Below are 17,332 nucleotides of genomic sequence, written 5' to 3' on the forward strand. Positions count from 1 at the left end.
ACTACTGCTACCCCGATACCACTGATACCAGTGATACTGCCCGATCCTTCTGGAGACCGGTGATACTACTGCTACCCCGATACCACTGTTACCAGTGATACTGCCCGATCCTTCTGGAGACCGGTGATACTACTGCTACCCCGATACCACTGTTACCAGTGATACTGCCCGATCCTTCTGGAGACCGGTGATACTACTGCTACCCCGATACCACTGTTACCAGTGATACTGTCCGATACTCTCCGAGACCGGTGATACTACTGCTACCCCGATACCACTGATACCAGTGATACTGCCCGATCCTTCAGGAGACCGGTGATACTACTGCTACCCCGATACCACTGTTACCAGTGTTACTGCCCGATCCTTCTGGAGACCGGTGATACTACTGCTACCCCGATAGCACTGTTACCAGTGTTACTGCTCGATCCTTCTGGAGACCGGTGATACTACTGATACCCCGATACCACTGTTACCAGTGATACTGTCCGATCCTCTCGGAGACCGGTGATACTACTGCTACCCCGATACCACTGATACCAGTGATACTGCCCGATCCTCTCGGAGACCGGTGATACTACTGCTACCCCGATACCACTGTTACCAGTGATACTGTCCGATCCTTCAGGAGACCGGTGATACTACTGCTACCCCGATACCACTGTTACCAGTGATACTGTCCGATCCTCTCAGAGACCGATGATACTACTGCTACCCCGATACCACTGTTACCAGTGATACTGTCCGATCCTCTCCGAGACCGGTGATACTACTGCTACCCCGATACCACTGATACCAGTGATACTGCCCGATCCTTCTGGAGACCAGTGATACTACTGCTACCCCGATACCACTGATACCAGTGATACTGCCCGATCCTTCTGGAGACCGGTGATACTACTGCTACCCCGATACCACTGTTACCAGTGATACTGCCCGATCCTTCTGGAGACCGGTGATACTACTGCTACCCCGATACCACTGATACCAGTGATACTGCCCGATCCTCTCGGAGACCGGTGATACTACTGATACCCCGATACCACTGTTACCAGTGATACTGCCCGATCCTCTCGGAGACCGGTGATACTACTGCTACCCCGATACCACTGTTACCAGTGATACTGTCCGATCCTCTCGGAGACCGGTGATACTACTGCTACCCCGATACCACTGATACCAGTGATACTGCCCGATCCTTCAGGAGACCGGTGATACTACTGCTACCCCGATACCACTGATACCAGTGATACTGTCCGATCCTCTCAGAGACCGATGATACTACTGCTACCCCGATACCACTGTTACCAGTGATACTGCCCGATCCTCTCCGAGACCGGTGATACTACTGATACCCCGATACCACTGATACCAGTGATACTGCCCGATCCTCTCAGAGACCGGTGTTACTACTGATACCCCGATACCACTGTTACCAGTGATACTGCCCGATCCTCTCCAAGACCGGTGATACTACTGATACCCCGATACCACTGTTACCAGTGATACTGCCCGATCCTTCCAGAGACCGGTGATACAACTGATACCCCGATACCACTGTTACCAGTGATACTGCCCGATCCTCTCCAAGACCGGTGATACTACTGATACCCCGATACCACTGTTACCAGTGATATTGTCCGATCCTTCTGGAGACCGGTGATACTACTGATACCCCGATACCACTGTTACCAGTGATACTGCCCGATCCTCTCCAAGACCGGTGATACTACTGATACCCCGATACCACTGTTACCAGTGATACTGTCCGATCCTCTCAGAGACCGATGATACTACTGATACCAGTGTTGCTACGGATGCTTTCGGCCCGTGTTGTATGCGGTGGTCCTGTTCTCACTGTATTGTCCCATGGCGCCCTCTACATAGCCGCCATCTTGAAACGGTGTTCTGGTACACCACCGAACAACCCGTCTTATTCTGATCGAGACGGGTAATTTTACATCATTGCATCTGTCCAATTTCTCATTTACGATTTTTTCAGCCTACACAGTTTCAGTAGGCTTACATCAAATCAACATCTTCGTCAGATCGACGCTGAAACTGGAACTAACAAGCAACGCATGCATCGCTAACCAGCCGCCATGCTGCCGCCGCGCGCCATCGGCGTCACCTGCCTGCTGCTCTATTTGCTTGAGCACATACAACACAATACATATAAAGATACCAATATGCTTGCAGTGTGGTTGTTGGTTTAGAATTTAACGGGCTAAGTTCTAGCTGCAGGGTCGGGGAGCGGGATGATCTTTAAAAGGCAGGTCTTGATTGAACGCACTCAGACTTTTTAGGAATAGCATTTATTTCCAGATAATGTCTAAACTCAACAGGTTTATTCTATACTGGAATGTAGAGCGTATTTTAGTTGAAACGAAAAAGCCAGAATCGTTCGTTGAGACCGATCAAAACCTGCCTGTTGTTAGTGATACTCACCATACTAGATACTGAGGCCTAAATTATGAACCCTTACCTTCAGATCAACCTGATTGATTCATCATCAAGAGACATGATTTGCCTAATTTTTTTGTCGCTGTCTCAAAATCATAATGAAAATTTGATTAATTGAAAATGAAAATGAAATTTTGAACGGGTTGTCCTATAGGTCTGGTAAGCTCGCTGTGCGTTGCATTGCATGGGCAGCTCATTAAAACACCATTAATTCTTTATTAGAACCCGTTAACATAGATTGTAGGTAAGACTTGCAGATCCACACCTACTTTGAACCATTGTTGAAAGGTGCTGATCTGCACTTCTGATAGTATCAGTGTTGACTCCTCGATTCAATCTACTTTGAAATTGAAAATACTTTTATAAGTGGTTTCATTAGAGCAAAATGTCCAAAACTCCTTTTATATAATTTTTATAGTTCAGAAAACTACACCTAAATCGGTACAGTTGGAACCAGGATTTTTTCTACCAATTAGGTGGTTGTCCAATTTGAAACCTAGTTTAGATTAGTGCAAAGGATAGAAATTTGCCTACAAAACCATCGAATTAGTGGTTAACCGGGATAAACAGTAGGGCTACCTATTTAGGAGGAGTCTACTGTAATGAAAGTGATGCGGACACTTCCTTGAAATTTCAAATGTTCTTGAAAACTCGTCATATCCAAGAATGACTGATCTGTAGAGTGGCCGAGTGGTTTAAACCGCCGGTCACTGGTCTTGTCAATCCAGGGTTTGTGGGTTCAAACCCGGGTGGCGACAGAGTTTCTTGGTCGAAGGTTCTTCTCTGGTCTCTCCCCCATTGGGAAAAAGAAACATCGAACTGGCTTATAATGCCCTGTGTGGCGCTTAGCAGGTTGAGGGTGTTGACCGATCTGTAGGGACCCCTGGATAACAGGCGCTATATTATTGAAACTGTTAGTTTGTTTTGTAGCGGCTATAACAATTATGGTGACAGACGAGGAGGAGGAGGAGGCGGCGGCGGTGGTGGACGATATCAACAAGAATTCCCGACCGAAGCACCGTTTACGGCTTACGTGGGAAATCTACCCGATGGCGTCGTGCAAGGAGATTTACATGATATGTTCCAAGATTTAAAAGTGAGTTGAGACCAAAAATATAAATTTCAATGTAGGCCCTAATCAAATTCATGATGAATCTGGATCACTTGGAACTGATAAAATCTATAAAAGGCTCATTATAGCGGGGAAAAAAGCTTTGCGCTTTTATCATATAACTGTGATACAAGTAATTTCGAGTAATGTAGATGTTAATGAAATTTTTTTCAAACGAAAAATATTGTATTTTTATGTCATACAGAGTGGGTAGAGACAGTAACCCCTAGTAATGTCTAGTTTATGAAGTAATCCATAGTATTATTGGTATTCACCTCAGGTGATAAAATCAATCCAGGTTATAAGAAATTTGAATTGAATGTGATCGAATTATATATCCGGACTAAACCAAATCGGATTGAGCTGCTCCGGATTAGGCATGTTATTAAGTTGACAGTTTTGGTTATAAACCTAACCTCCATTAACCTTGTTTTTTCCAGGTTAAAAATTCTCGTTTGGTGCGCGATAAAGTGACTGATAAATTTAAAGGATTTGCGTACGTCGAATTTGCCGACGGGGAAAATTTACGCGAGGCGCTTGAATTCGACGGTGCTGTTAGTATCTTAATCTCGTGTAATAATTTAATAATGCCGAACTATTCGAGTTTTAATTCTAAATCGCTGTTGTATGTTTTAGTTATTTGTAGATAAAAATATACGGGTCAATATTGCGCAAGGTCGTAAGAGCGACCGAGGAGGTGGGTTCCGCGGTCGAGGAGGAAGTGGAGGTATATTTTTTAAACGTGATTTAATTCTGTCCGAATTTTGAATGAATTGATACCGGTACTTGTCTCGCACACCAGTGGTTTTGTATATATATATATATATATATATATATATATATATATATATATATATATATATATATATATATATATATATATATATATATATACGTACGTACGTGTATATATATATATATATATATATATATATATATATATATATATATATATATATATATATATATAAAATTTTATATATAGTACCTAAAGGATACGGGGTAAAAGATTTGTTTGTCAGGTCCCTGTGGATATTACAAATATAGAATTTCGCTCAAGAAAATTTAATTATTATGTAGTAAAACAACTACGCAATGAATTGATATTTAATTATTATTATTATCATCATACTATAATCCCAACTAACGAACTATCGGTTTCCTGGTCCCGTGAAGTTCGTTATAACGAGGCTTGTATTGTATAGGCCTACACCACAGGTTTAAACACGCGCCGCTAGTGGTAGGCTAACTCAACAAAGACCCTTCACACACAGTTCAGCGCGACGACCAGACCCTTGACAACTTGACAACTATCAACAGGCAGCGTGCGATGGCGAACTACGGCAGTGATCACGGTGGATGAGACGGGTAATTTTAGATTATTCATCTGTTTTATGATTTTACACGTAGGCCTACTATACAAATATATACAAATTCAACTGTGGGCTCATTCTGGGGCACCTTGCCACAGCATTTATCGTGAACTATCACGCGATCATGGGGTACCACATGGACATTGGGTTGGTACGTGGAGCTTTAGTATTTATAATATAGTCTATAGTATGTTGAAATCTGTCACGTCAAACGATTACGTCCGCGTATGAAACTTTCACAGTCGCTTAAATACTAGGAAACATAGAAGGTCGAGTTCGTATGTGGTGAATTTTTGTTACTCGGTTGATTAAATATTGCCGAAATAAAAGAAATTGAAATTTAGAAGTAGCGCCAGCCTCGTGTAGAAGTAAATCTGTATTAGTCCGCGCTTAAAATAGTGCCAATAGTGCCAATAGTGCATTTATTTTTAAAATAGCACTTTACACGGGCCTATACTGATTTAAAGCTCTTTATTTCCGTAGTTAGATATCGGGACATTTATTTTGTAGTTTAATGCCAGAAATTTCGTTATTTTTTCTTAGTTTGTGTGTCAGAATGTTAACAAGTCACAAGGCGATTTCGAGTACACGTGCTAAACTGCCGTTGTGTTCACGTGCACTCTAAATCGAGTACACTCCATCCTCGCTTGCCAGGAGCCGGTATCGCTCCCCGAACTGTCCGGGGATCGGCTTTATAGCTACTAAAAAAAAGTTCGAATCCTTAGAAGGGTGAAGACTGAACACACGCAGTATAGTTGTTTACTATTTAGTAAAACTCTGATCCTACAAACTATTTAAATCACGAGAAAATCATGTTGCCAACAACTTCACAAACGGCCGCGAAGTCCAATTTAATTAGGCCTTAGGTCCTACTCACACGGGCTCGCATTTGAAGTTTAGTAGTGGGGGTGAATTGCTTAGATCATCCAATATCCAAGGTACTATATATATATTTCTTTTACCTTGGATATTGGATGATCTAAACAACAGTTCACCCCCAAACTTCTAATAGGAGCCCCTGTGCTCCCATCTTCGTATTGAAACTGGACAACATCCAATACCAGTTTCTGGAATGGAAGGATCCGTCAATTTTTCTCAGATCAATCAGTTGACGATGAGCGGAGTCTCGAACCTGACATGGCATCGTATACAGCTTCGACGAGTCTAAACTTAGTCCGGTTCACGGTGAAACCAGATGAATTTATATAAGTAAGAATTATGTGCAGCACTGTTTATTTATTAATCATGCAATACTGTCTCAACTCTCCCGATTGGGTTCATAGCACGCAACATAGGCTATAACACAAAAAAATCGCTACATACATGTGCATGTTATACTCTCCAAGTTTACAATGAGGATGACTGACAGCCTTCGTCTGAACGTGGCTTAAACTTCAATGCACGGCAGAAGTATCGATCAAGTATCGCATAACAAAGTCAAAACGAATGCGCCAATTTTCTATTTTCACCACATTATTGGTAACTATGGAAGTAACCTAACCCATCAAATACATCCATTGATTATGCACAGAAGACCCGGTGATATTAGTCGAACTATTAGTAGGCCCTATTCCTATAGCGACGATTTAAGCGAGGTCAGCTGTACCATAAATGTTGCATTGTATGTTGACCTCAATTCTTTGTCTAATAGAGTGAAACTACTTGCAAACATGTTTGAAAGCCTTACCAATGAACTCGTCTTCACCCTGAGTTTGAGTCTGTCTGTGTCGTCTTTCTGATTTTTGGCCTATAGACATTTATTGCTTTTAAAATTTTCAAATTTGTAAACAAGAGGTGAAGGCTTTTATAACGTATACAGAGCCAAACATTTTTTGGGGTCCAAAATCAAAGATCTATGTAAGGGCCAGCCGAACAATTCGGATTGGATTTGCTGTGGTGCACTTTGCAAGATTGAACATGTTCACGGATTATATTTCATAGTTTTGTGAGCACGTTCAGTCACTAGTGACAAACTGTTTTATAATCCTGAGATAATTGCTCGTAGATTAAAGCAATAGAGACATTGAGTACGTACACAGTGGTCAACCTCGTTACAACATGGACGTATAAACTATAGGCCCTAACAAGTTTATACGGCTATGGTTACAGCGAACTTCACGGTAATAGAAAATATGTTCTTTAGAATCGATAGGCCGTTTTATCCAGTATGAAATTGATTATTTTAAATCTCTTAACGTACTTGGGGCGAAATTCTATATTTGTTATGCCACTAATTGTTGCTTTTGAGTTCTTTTCGGGCTCTATCGTACTGGGTGTAAATACATCCATAGTTCTGGGCAAAACCTCGCTGCAGAGAGACGTTTGTTACATAGAGGGATGGCCTTACGTTTGAACTTTCAGCATCACATCTACTTTGTCACTCCGAGTCATTGACCCCATGCATAAATCAAGTCGATCGGTATTATCAAAAATTCATAGATGAATTTCTGGTATAAATGAATACTGATATAGTGGTTATGATATACATTCATTTTTCGGTCTGATGGATTGACGGGAAGCATCCAACTCGAGGTTTTAGGCTTAAGGCCGATTTCACTGAATGTTTTCGCAGAGTTTTTGGAGCCGATTCCCAAGCATCATATTTCGGACAGTATTCTTACAGTTGTCTGGTGATCCGTCATAGAATTATACAGGACCCAGTTCCACAGTTGTGAGTTAGAGTTAACTCTGAGTTAAAGTTAGTTCATTTTCAATGTTTTAACCCAGGGTTAACTCAGAACTGTGGAACTGGACCCAGATGTCTAAGTAATAATCGATTAATGCAAATTCAAAGGGTTGATCCAAGATTTCCAACGGTCGATAACTCTGCTGGTCTTCCCCCGGGATTTTGAAAAATTGCTCCCTTTTTCAATGCATCTGAGCATTGATCATTCCATATGTAACATATGACAAAAACTGAAAATTAATAATACGAAGGAAATTTTCCAAGCGTTGCAACAAAGCATATCCAATGATTTTTATATCGATCAATGATGGTGTCATGAATTTTCTTGTTTATTTTTTTCTTGTAGCGGTTATAACAATTACGGTGGTAGACAAAGAGGTGGATACGGTAGATATGGAGGTGACGAATATCCACAAGAAATCCCTACTGAACCGCCGTTTAAAGCTTACGTCGGAAATCTACCCTATAGCTTCGTTCAAGAAGATCTACTCAAAATCTTCAGTAATTTTGACGTAAGTCTAACCTTAAATTAACATTTGAAATGTCACATGATCGGTAATGATCATGATTTTCGAAATTATGTTTGGCATACGCATGTCGAAAAAAACCATCAGCATCGAAAAACGAATCGGAGTTAATAAGATTTTTACATACGTAATTTAAATAACCTGCATTCGAATTATATATCGCGTTTAAGGGGGACGATCGAATGACAACCGGATCAGATCGAAATCAGGATTAACCTGTTCCAGTTTAAGCAGGGTTTACCTGGATTACAGCAGACACTTTTCGGTGGTCAATTCACGCGTTGTATTAGATTTTAAAATTGAATGTTTATTATTTACTTGGTGTCTACCCCCAAAACCGCCCTCCCATATATACCGGCACCCCATCTTACCGCCAGGTTTTCTCATCTGTACATCAGACCAATATCGGGAGTTTTGACGGTATTATCACTATCTAACCTTTAATTGTCCCGTTTTTCAGGTTAAAGATGCTCGTATGATAAACGATAGAGATACTGGTAAATTCAAAGGATTTGCTTACGTCGAATTTGCCGATGCGGATAATTTAAGCAAGGCGCTTGAATTAGACGGCTCAGTGAGTAAATTCTTTCTCAAATCATCGATAATTCAAAACAGTCGTTAACAAAACTATTCGCCGTATTTGATTCTGTATCACTTTTACGATTCCATACATTTTAGTCATGTGGTGAAAGAAGTATGTGGGTCAAAGTTGTGCATGGGCGGACTGACGGTGGAGGTCGTGGAGGTAATGTAGCGATTAAAACAATCAAGATTTCAAATGCCTAATCTACAAAGCAGATGAGCTATGATTGACCTTTATATTTAAATTTTCGGCTGAAAATTCAGATTCCAGCGGCCATTAAATCCGATCGGCCTATTTTATAAATGCTCATTGGTTTTATCTGCTATATTGAAATGACATTTTCAATTTTGGTATTACAGGCTACAGAGGTTATGATAGAGGCGGCCGAAGTTTTGATAGAGGTGGATACCGAGGAGGTTACAGGCGCGGCGGCGGATATAACGATCGAGGCGGTTACGGGGGCGGTCGATTCTCGTCTGATCAATGATCAGTGAGAGTTGGCGTGATTCGGATATTCCTCATGAACCATCACCTGGTAATACTTGGTTAATTTTTGATAATAGTTTTATTGCATTGAAATATTTCTCCTTCATAACTGTAACACTTCCCAGTTAATAACTACCGGCATATTCAATTTGCTTTGTAACGTATTTTGTTTAAGGTATTTTGTAATATTTTTTTTTTCTTTAATTTCAGGTGAAATGGTTTTATGTAGATTATACCTATTTGAATGAATTGAGCGCATACTCAATCGCAGAATGTGACATTCTGAAAAAAATGAGATAGGTCTATCCCTCTCTTATTTTCTTAATTATTACCTTTGAAAAAGAATATCGTTAAAAAAAATTAAGCTTGATTATTTACAGTAACATAATGCAAAAGAATGTAATTAACTTCCAATTTTCAATCTTGTCTTAATCTGCAATCATGAAAATCTCAAATGTGCAGTAGCGTGTGTTGTGTTGTGTAACACAGGATCGCGCCATGCCCAGCACGCGGCTAAATCGCCTTAGCCATTAATCTGTATTCGGTCTAGTGGGGTGAGGCTTTAAGAGTTTTATGTTTTTGCAATACAAGGCGATGATTATAAACGGGTTTAAACCAAATTCATGATCAGAGTGATCAGGTTTTACTTCTGATAAAAATAAATAAGGTTTTCTTTTTTAAAAAAAAAGTGTTGATGATTTGTTCCATTTCGGTGTAGGTTCGCAGAGAAGTTAATTTGTTGATCAGGTCATCGTTTAGTGGTCGGCTTCAGTGTCTGTGGATCGCGATCATATATTACACAAACTTTTGGTATACAACCACCAACGACTAAATACGATGAACGATGAAGTACTCGGTCATTGAAGCCTGTGCGTTCATGTTCACATAGGGGATAAGTGTAACCGGCTGGTTGTTGTATTGGTGGGCTGGCTGGGGAACTAGCATTTACACCAGCGGTACAGGATTCCATCCATCAGGAACAACAAGGCAGTTAAACCTTATATGTGCAATCTTTATTGCATCCCGGAATGAGAATGATTATCATAGCTTTACATAGTCTTTATATACAGAATCATTAGTATAATGTGAGAACTAGGTGTCAGACAAGTTGTAGACATCAGGACTCGAAACAAACACCTAGTGACATGTTTGAGAGACATTAATTAATTATCGATGAGCACTGACTATAGCTAATTATTGTGAAAACATATTGAGTAATGTCACATGTTGATTACGACCTTAAAGCACATATTGACACTATAGTCATAAGTTATATTATATTATTATTATTATTATTATTAATATGTAGTAGAGCTATGAAATGTTGTGAACTGTTCGATATGACATTGTAGATCTATATGATTATGAAATATGCAAATTATATCAGGGTGACATAAAGCCGGGTTCAAAATTAACCCCCCAAGCCGTTCACTCGGTGCCTCTCGACCCTGCAGATTGGTCGTGGCCAGTTCTTCTGGGTTATCGAATGGGAAACAGGAGGATATATAACATCTGCAAGAAAAGTACCTGAATTAACTAGAGAAATCCCACAATGATTCAAGGCAAAAGATGAAAAAAAGAAGAGTATATATTTTGGGCAACGTTTCGGCTAAACACTATCAGCCATCATCAGGCGTACTGGAAATAATGTAACAGAATATTTATACAAGAATCAGACAATAAGATTAAAGGGATTAAACAACAAAAACCAGAGATCAAAGGAGGCAAAACGACGAGGAAGGGGGTCGGGTACTAATGCAAAGCCAATCAATATTGTGTGGGCCCGCCGACCCTAGTCAGTAACCTGACTGGTTTAGTTTCACGATCGGATATTTTCACAAACCACGTTGGTATAAGCCCATCCGATTATAAAAAGCTTACCACCAACGATTAACCAACCGTACGCCGACCCCGGAGAGTGATTATAAGGCATCCATCTTACACGGAGAGTATCTTCTTGACTCGTACCACAGGCCGGACTTGACACAAAAGGATTTTGACCCCAGTATCCTAGGTACTATTAGTATCTAGGATAGTGGGGTCATAATCTCGAAATTCCGGCCACCTCGGTACACGACCGCCGCCCGCAGCCCCGGGGGGCGCGGCCACGCACGACCCGTTACCGGCCGTTGGTCTCCACTACACATTACTTTTAGCTGGCAAAGTGGAAAACCGGGATATCCTAATTATAGGCTTCAATGAGCCCCTGTTTTGGATTGCAGAACAATCCGATACGGAGAATTTGCCACCACCCGCCGGATTCTCGACCGGCGTGTGCCCCGGCGAGCTGCTTAGATTCTAACCTGTTCTTTGCGGTAGTTAGTGCGATTAGTTCACCTATTCCAATATGGCGAACTACGGCCGTGATTACGATGATCGTCCGTCTTATTCTGATCGAGACGGGTAATTTTACATCATTGCATCTGTCCAATTTCTCATTTACGATTTTTTCAGCCTACACAGTTTCAGTAGGCTTACATCAAATCAACATCTTCGTCAGATCGACGCTGAAACTGGAACTAACAAGCAACGCATGCATCGCTAACCAGCCGCCATGCTGCCGCCGCGCGGCATCGGCGTCACCTGCCTGCTGCTCTATTTGCTTGAGCACATACAACACAATACATATAAAGATACCAATATGCTTGCAGTGTGGTTGTTGGTTTAGAATTTAACGGGCTAAGTTCTGGCTGCAGGGTCGGGGAGCGGGATGATCTTTAAAAGGCAGGTCTTGATTGAACGCACTCAGACTTTTTAGGAATAGCATTTATTTCCAGATAATGTCTAAACTCAACAGGTTTATTCTATTCTGGAATGTAGAGCGTATTTTAGTTGAAACGAAAAAGCCAGAATCGTTCGTTGAGACCGATCAAAACCTGCCTGTTGTTAGTGATACTCACCATACTAGATACTGAGGCCTAAATTATGAACCCTTACCTTCAGATCAACCTGATTGATTCATCATCAAGAGACATGATTTGCCTAATTTTTTTGTCGCTGTCTCAAAATCATAATGAAAATTTGATTAATTGAAAATGAAAATGAAATTTTGAACGGGTTGTCCTATAGGTCTGGTAAGCTCGCTGTGCGTTGCATTGCATGGGCAGCTCATTAAAACACCATTAATTCTTTATTAGAACCCGTTAACATAGATTGTAGGTAAGACTTGCAGATCCACACCTACTTTGAACCATTGTTGAAAGGTGCTGATCTGCACTTCTGATAGTATCAGTGTTGACTCCTCGATTCAATCTACTTTGAAATTGAAAATACTTTTATAAGTGGTTTCATTAGAGCAAAATGTCCAAAACTCCTTTTATATAATTTTTATAGTTCAGAAAACTACACCTAAATCGGTACAGTTGGAACCAGGATTTTTTCTACCAATTAGGTGGTTGTCCAATTTGAAACCTAGTTTAGATTAGTGCAAAGGATAGAAATTTGCCTACAAAACCATCGAATTAGTGGTTAACCGGGATAAACAGTAGGGCTACCTATTTAGGAGGAGTCTACTGTAATGAAAGTGATGCGGACACTTCCTTGAAATTTCAAATGTTCTTGAAAACTCGTCATATCCAAGAATGACTGATCTGTAGAGTGGCCGAGTGGTTTAAACCGCCGGTCACTGGTCTTGTCAATCCAGGGTTTGTGGGTTCAAACCCTGGTGGCGACAGAGTTTCTTGGTCGAAGGTTCTTCTCTGGTCTCTCCCCCATTGGGAAAAAGAAACATCGAACTGGCTTATAATGCCCTGTGTGGCGCTTAGCAGGTTGAGGGTGTTGACCGATCTGTAGGGACCCCTGGATAACAGGCGCTATATTATTGAAACTGTTTGTTTGTTTTGTAGCGGCTATAACAATTATGGTGACAGACGAGGAGGAGGAGGAGGAGGCGGCGGCGGTGGTGGACGATATCAACAAGAATTCCCGACCGAAGCACCGTTTACGGCTTACGTGGGAAATCTACCCGATGGCGTCGTGCAAGGAGATTTACATGATATGTTCCAAGATTTAAAAGTGAGTTGAGACCAAAAATATAAATTTCAATGTAGGCCCTAATCAAATTCATGATGAATCTGGATCACTTGGAACTGATAAAATCTATAAAAGGCTCATTATAGCGGGGAAAAAAGCTTTGCGCTTTTATCATATAACTGTGATACAAGTAATTTCGAGTAATGTAGATGTTAATGAAATTTTTTTCAAACGAAAAATATTGTATTTTTATGTCATACAGAGTGGGTAGAGACAGTAACCCCTAGTAATGTCTAGTTTATGAAGTAATCCATAGTATTATTGGTATTCACCTCAGGTGATAAAATCAATCCAGGTTATAAGAATTTGAATTGAATGTGATCGAATTATATATCCGGACTAAACCAAATCGGATTGAGCTGATCCGGATTAGGCATGTTATTAAGTTGACAGTTTTGGTTATAAACCTAACCTCCATTAACCTTGTTTTTTCCAGGTTAAAAATTCTCGTTTGGTGCGCGATAAAGTGACTGATAAATTTAAAGGATTTGCGTACGTCGAATTTGCCGACGGGGAAAATTTACGCGAGGCGCTTGAATTCGACGGTGCTGTTAGTATCTTAATCTCGTGTAATAATTTAATAATGCCGAACTATTCGAGTTTTAATTCTAAATCGCTGTTGTATGTTTTAGTTATTTGTAGATAAAAATATACGGGTCAATATTGCGCAAGGTCGTAAGAGCGACCGAGGAGGTGGGTTCCGCGGTCGAGGAGGAAGTGGAGGTATATTTTTTAAACGTGATTTAATTCTGTCCGAATTTTGAATGAATTGATACCGGTACTTGTCTCGCACACCAGTGGTTTTGGTTAACTGTTGTGCTTCGATACCATATGGCAGTTGAGCTAAACAGACTTGCTGTTGACTGTTCCTGATGATATCAATATTTTACCACTATTTTATCCTGAGAAATATTGATATGATTTGTTTGTCGTGTACTGTAATGTAAAAGTTGTTACAATTGATTAATGATTAATTTTAAAATTTCATATTTCACTGAAATTAGTAAAATTCAACTTATTACTGATAGCACTTCTTAGAGGTGTGGCTGCCATTAGGCCTTTATACTTTAATCATTGGCCACAGTGGCATGGACATGAATTATTGAAAATGTATCTTTTGCATGTCCAGTTATCTGTCGTATTAATGTGAATCTTTTTGTTTCATTTTTCGTATGATAGGCGGCTTCAGAGGTGGCCGAGGTAGTGATAGAGGTGGATACCGAGGAGGTTACCAGGATGACGAAAGAGGTCAACAATTTGACGGTGGTCGATACGGCGGAGGTAGAGGCGGCGGAGGTGGCTACAGAAGCGGAGGATTTAACGATCGCGGAGGTTACGGAGGCGATCGAGGAAGCGGTCGGTTCTCGCGTGATCGACCGAGGCGAGAAAGTGGCGGCGATTCGGATATTCCTCCTGAACCATCACCTGGTAAGAGAACGACTGTTCTGTTCAATTGCTTTCGATAACTTGTTCTGACACTGTCATCATTTACGATTGAATGGGAATTTTAACACCTTAAAGATGGCTATTGAAAGATGGCTGCACCTGTCCTATCAAACATGAAGTAATGATGGATACACCTCATGGCGGTGTAGATGCACTAAAGCGGTGTGCCCGTTATTCAACACACTTGAATAGAGGATATGTAGGAAAAAATGATCATCAAATTTCAATATCGTAAACAATATTGGCCACAAAATCATGTATTTTTTAGTGACAATAATTGTGGGTAACCAGTTGATTATTGGCTAACCAGTATCTCTGCTTATTTTCTTTAAGAATCCGCAGCTCAACGGCCCAGACTTAAACTACTGCCACGCACAGTTGCCAAACCATTGAACGAAGCAGCAAGTTCGGAACGTAACGCCAGTATATTCGGTACTGGAAAGCCACGAGAAGTTGACGCGGATACTGAATCGAAAGTTGCTTCTTGAGCTCAGTAATAGCATGATCGAATCCAATTGTAAGTACCAGTATGCTCCTCGCAAAACCATCTTAAGAATTACTGGTATTCATTGAGAACTCGGAGCATTTCATCTCGAAAATAGGGATATGGGTTTTAATTTGATTCCAGGATTACTTAGACATTTTTTGAAAGAACTAGCAGATAGCTTAATCTCTGTATTGTGAAATAGTACTTTGCATCTGAGAAACTTTCCATTCTTAACTACCATACTGGAAAATTATATATTCGTTATTGCCTAGAATTACATTTTTCTTCAATTTAGTAATGTTCTTTTTATTTTCAGGTAGAATGGTTCAATGTAAATATTACCAATTTGAATGAATTTGAGCACGTGCGTGGTGGCAGAATGTAACATTCTGAAATTGCGCAGGAAAGAAATTCAGCTTAAAAATGTACCGAGATAAAAAATTTGTGCCCTAAACGTTTTCAGCGGTAACTTCAGCAAAGGTGTTTTTTTCTGATTTTAATGAATTTGTAAAATATATACATATGAATATATATATATATATATATATACTATACAATGAATATGATCCATGCTTTGCGAGGGAAAGGTTTCTCCCTCTCTTCTCTCTTACTCTTGAATATTTACTGTTGAACATAATGGAAAATGATTTATGAATGCAATTATGTTTCATTTTCAATCTTGTCTTGATTCGCGATCGTAAAAATCCAACATGAAATTCATAACGAACATGATAATTCTCCTTATTTGACTACAAAGCATTTTTCTAATGACAAATTTTGTACCGCGGTAGTTAGTATTAGTTTTAACCAATCCAACATGTTCATTTATGACTGATTTTCTCGGTAGAACAATCCATGATTGCATTTCGTGTCATTTCTAACGACGACTTTTCAGCGATGAAAAATGGGGGCTTGAATCCTTATCTATATATCTGATGAACCTTTGTTTCAAATATCTCACTGGTTGGAAGTCAGTATTTGGGTAAGGCATCAAGCTTTTGCGGAAATGACATACCACGGACGGTATGTTGCGCTTCATTGCGTTTTTGCATGCGCACGTATTGAAAATCGAATCAAATCAAAATACATTTGTTCCTGTAAATTTCTAACCTCGGAAGTTATAGATATCTGCCTGTAGCTAGCGATTACTTAGTGAAATGATATTTTTGTTTTAGTCGTTTTAAGCATGATGCAGGCCATCATCGTTATGATAGATGAAAAATGTTTCTTTCGCTTTTTTGTGTACTGTTCAAAATTAGGTCGTTTTAAATTTCCACCAGATAATGCTGAATGTGTTAGTAGCTAGTCGAGATGATCATTGGTCGATTATTCGGTGGCAATTCCATTCTTCATATGTAAATACGGATCATGTATTTTGCAGTAACTTTGTCATTAGATATATTCTAGAACGCAGGGTTTTAATCCGGCAGTGAAATTTCTTGCTTTGAATGTATTAAGCCTTGCTGTTGGGAGTAGACTTGGTAACCGAACCAGCATCTTGAGAAAGCGTTTGTACATTGTATCTACTTTTCAGAAAAAATTGCTTTGTATTATATGTGAATGAAATAACACACTCTTATTATCATAATAATACTAATAATACATTCAATGACCTTAGAAAAAAATAATAAAAGTTGTATGGATTGTAAATATCACAAAAATATTCTGGTTCCATTTATTTTTCCAGTTTAAAACCCACTGACGATGATCTCTAGTGAGAGTTTTAAAGTTGTTTATTTTGATTTCAATTCTTGATAAAATAAAATTTGTGTTTAATCTTTTTAATTCTGTAAATAGTGGGTTTTAAACTTATTTTCCGTTCTCCACATCAGAGTGTGGCTATTTTACCATTATTTTTCCAAAAAAATTGATGGAATTCTCGATTATTCCTTGGGATTTGAACCGGGTCCTACCGGTAGTTCAAGAGTTTTCGTTTCATTCGAAGAGAGTCATTCATTTGCTCATGTTTTCAACCTGGATATTCATGTAGCAGATACATAAATATGCATTATGCATATGTTGATTCCGAGTTTACACTTCTTATGATTGAAACTATGATGTCCATGTTATTGCGTCAGCAGCGGGTCCATATGTTTTTTTTAAATGCAAGATTAGGGTAATTTGTCACATCATCATTA

The 17,332-nt window shown here is 39.8% G+C and overlaps 2 protein-coding genes across 10 annotated transcripts; both read left to right on the top strand.

The window, feature by feature from the left end:
* Nucleotides 1-1,669: 1,669 nt before the first annotated feature.
* LOC141899865 (eukaryotic translation initiation factor 4H-like) lies at nucleotides 1,670-9,890 on the top strand. Of its 7 annotated transcripts, none has more exons than XM_074786448.1 (7): nucleotides 1,670-1,951; nucleotides 3,394-3,559; nucleotides 4,015-4,128; nucleotides 4,211-4,271; nucleotides 7,980-8,145; nucleotides 8,621-8,734; nucleotides 8,839-8,905. In XM_074786448.1, the coding sequence occupies exons 1-6, from the start codon at nucleotides 1,788-1,790 to the stop codon at nucleotides 8,637-8,639; spliced, it is 690 nt and encodes a 229-aa protein (XP_074642549.1). In that variant the 5' UTR covers nucleotides 1,670-1,787; the 3' UTR covers nucleotides 8,640-8,734; nucleotides 8,839-8,905. The 7 variants fall into 7 exon arrangements, with proteins under 7 accessions (XP_074642549.1, XP_074642550.1, XP_074642551.1 ...); XM_074786447.1 differs by having other exon boundaries at nucleotides 1,803-1,951; nucleotides 4,211-4,301; XM_074786452.1 differs by having other exon boundaries at nucleotides 1,934-2,272; nucleotides 4,211-4,301.
* A 1,685-nt stretch (nucleotides 9,891-11,575) lies between these two features.
* Nucleotides 11,576-16,833, top strand: LOC141899753 (eukaryotic translation initiation factor 4H-like). Of its 3 annotated transcripts, none has more exons than XM_074786253.1 (7): nucleotides 11,576-11,632; nucleotides 13,075-13,243; nucleotides 13,698-13,811; nucleotides 13,894-13,984; nucleotides 14,441-14,689; nucleotides 15,041-15,224; nucleotides 15,511-16,833. In XM_074786253.1, exons 1-6 carry the CDS (start codon nucleotides 11,577-11,579, stop codon nucleotides 15,193-15,195), a joined length of 834 nt encoding a protein of 277 aa, XP_074642354.1. In that variant the 5' UTR covers nucleotide 11,576; the 3' UTR covers nucleotides 15,196-15,224; nucleotides 15,511-16,833. The 3 variants fall into 3 exon arrangements, with proteins under 3 accessions (XP_074642354.1, XP_074642355.1, XP_074642356.1); XM_074786254.1 differs by having other exon boundaries at nucleotides 15,515-16,833; XM_074786255.1 differs by having other exon boundaries at nucleotides 13,894-13,954.
* Nucleotides 16,834-17,332: the final 499 nt, after the last annotated feature.

Source organism: Tubulanus polymorphus, chromosome 2 (genome assembly GCF_964204645.1).
Source record: "Tubulanus polymorphus chromosome 2, tnTubPoly1.2, whole genome shotgun sequence".
NCBI classification, from domain to species: domain Eukaryota; kingdom Metazoa; phylum Nemertea; class Palaeonemertea; order Tubulaniformes; family Tubulanidae; genus Tubulanus; species Tubulanus polymorphus.

Coding starts and splice junctions, on each gene's coding strand:
- LOC141899753 (XM_074786253.1), top strand. CDS start 11,577: ATGGCGAACTACGGCCGTGATTACGATGATCGTCCGTCTTATTCTGAT. Junction 13,244..13,697: donor ATATGTTCCAAGATTTAAAA/GTGAGTTGAGAC, acceptor TGTTTTTTCCAG/GTTAAAAATTCTCGTTTGGT. Junction 13,985..14,440: donor CGGTCGAGGAGGAAGTGGAG/GTATATTTTTTA, acceptor TTCGTATGATAG/GCGGCTTCAGAGGTGGCCGA.
- LOC141899865 (XM_074786448.1), top strand. CDS start 1,788: ATGATACTACTGATACCAGTGTTGCTACGGATGCTTTCGGCCCGTGTT. Junction 4,129..4,210: donor CGCTTGAATTCGACGGTGCT/GTTAGTATCTTA, acceptor TGTATGTTTTAG/TTATTTGTAGATAAAAATAT. Junction 4,272..7,979: donor TCGTAAGAGCGACCGAGGAG/GTGGGTTCCGCG, acceptor TTTTTCTTGTAG/CGGTTATAACAATTACGGTG.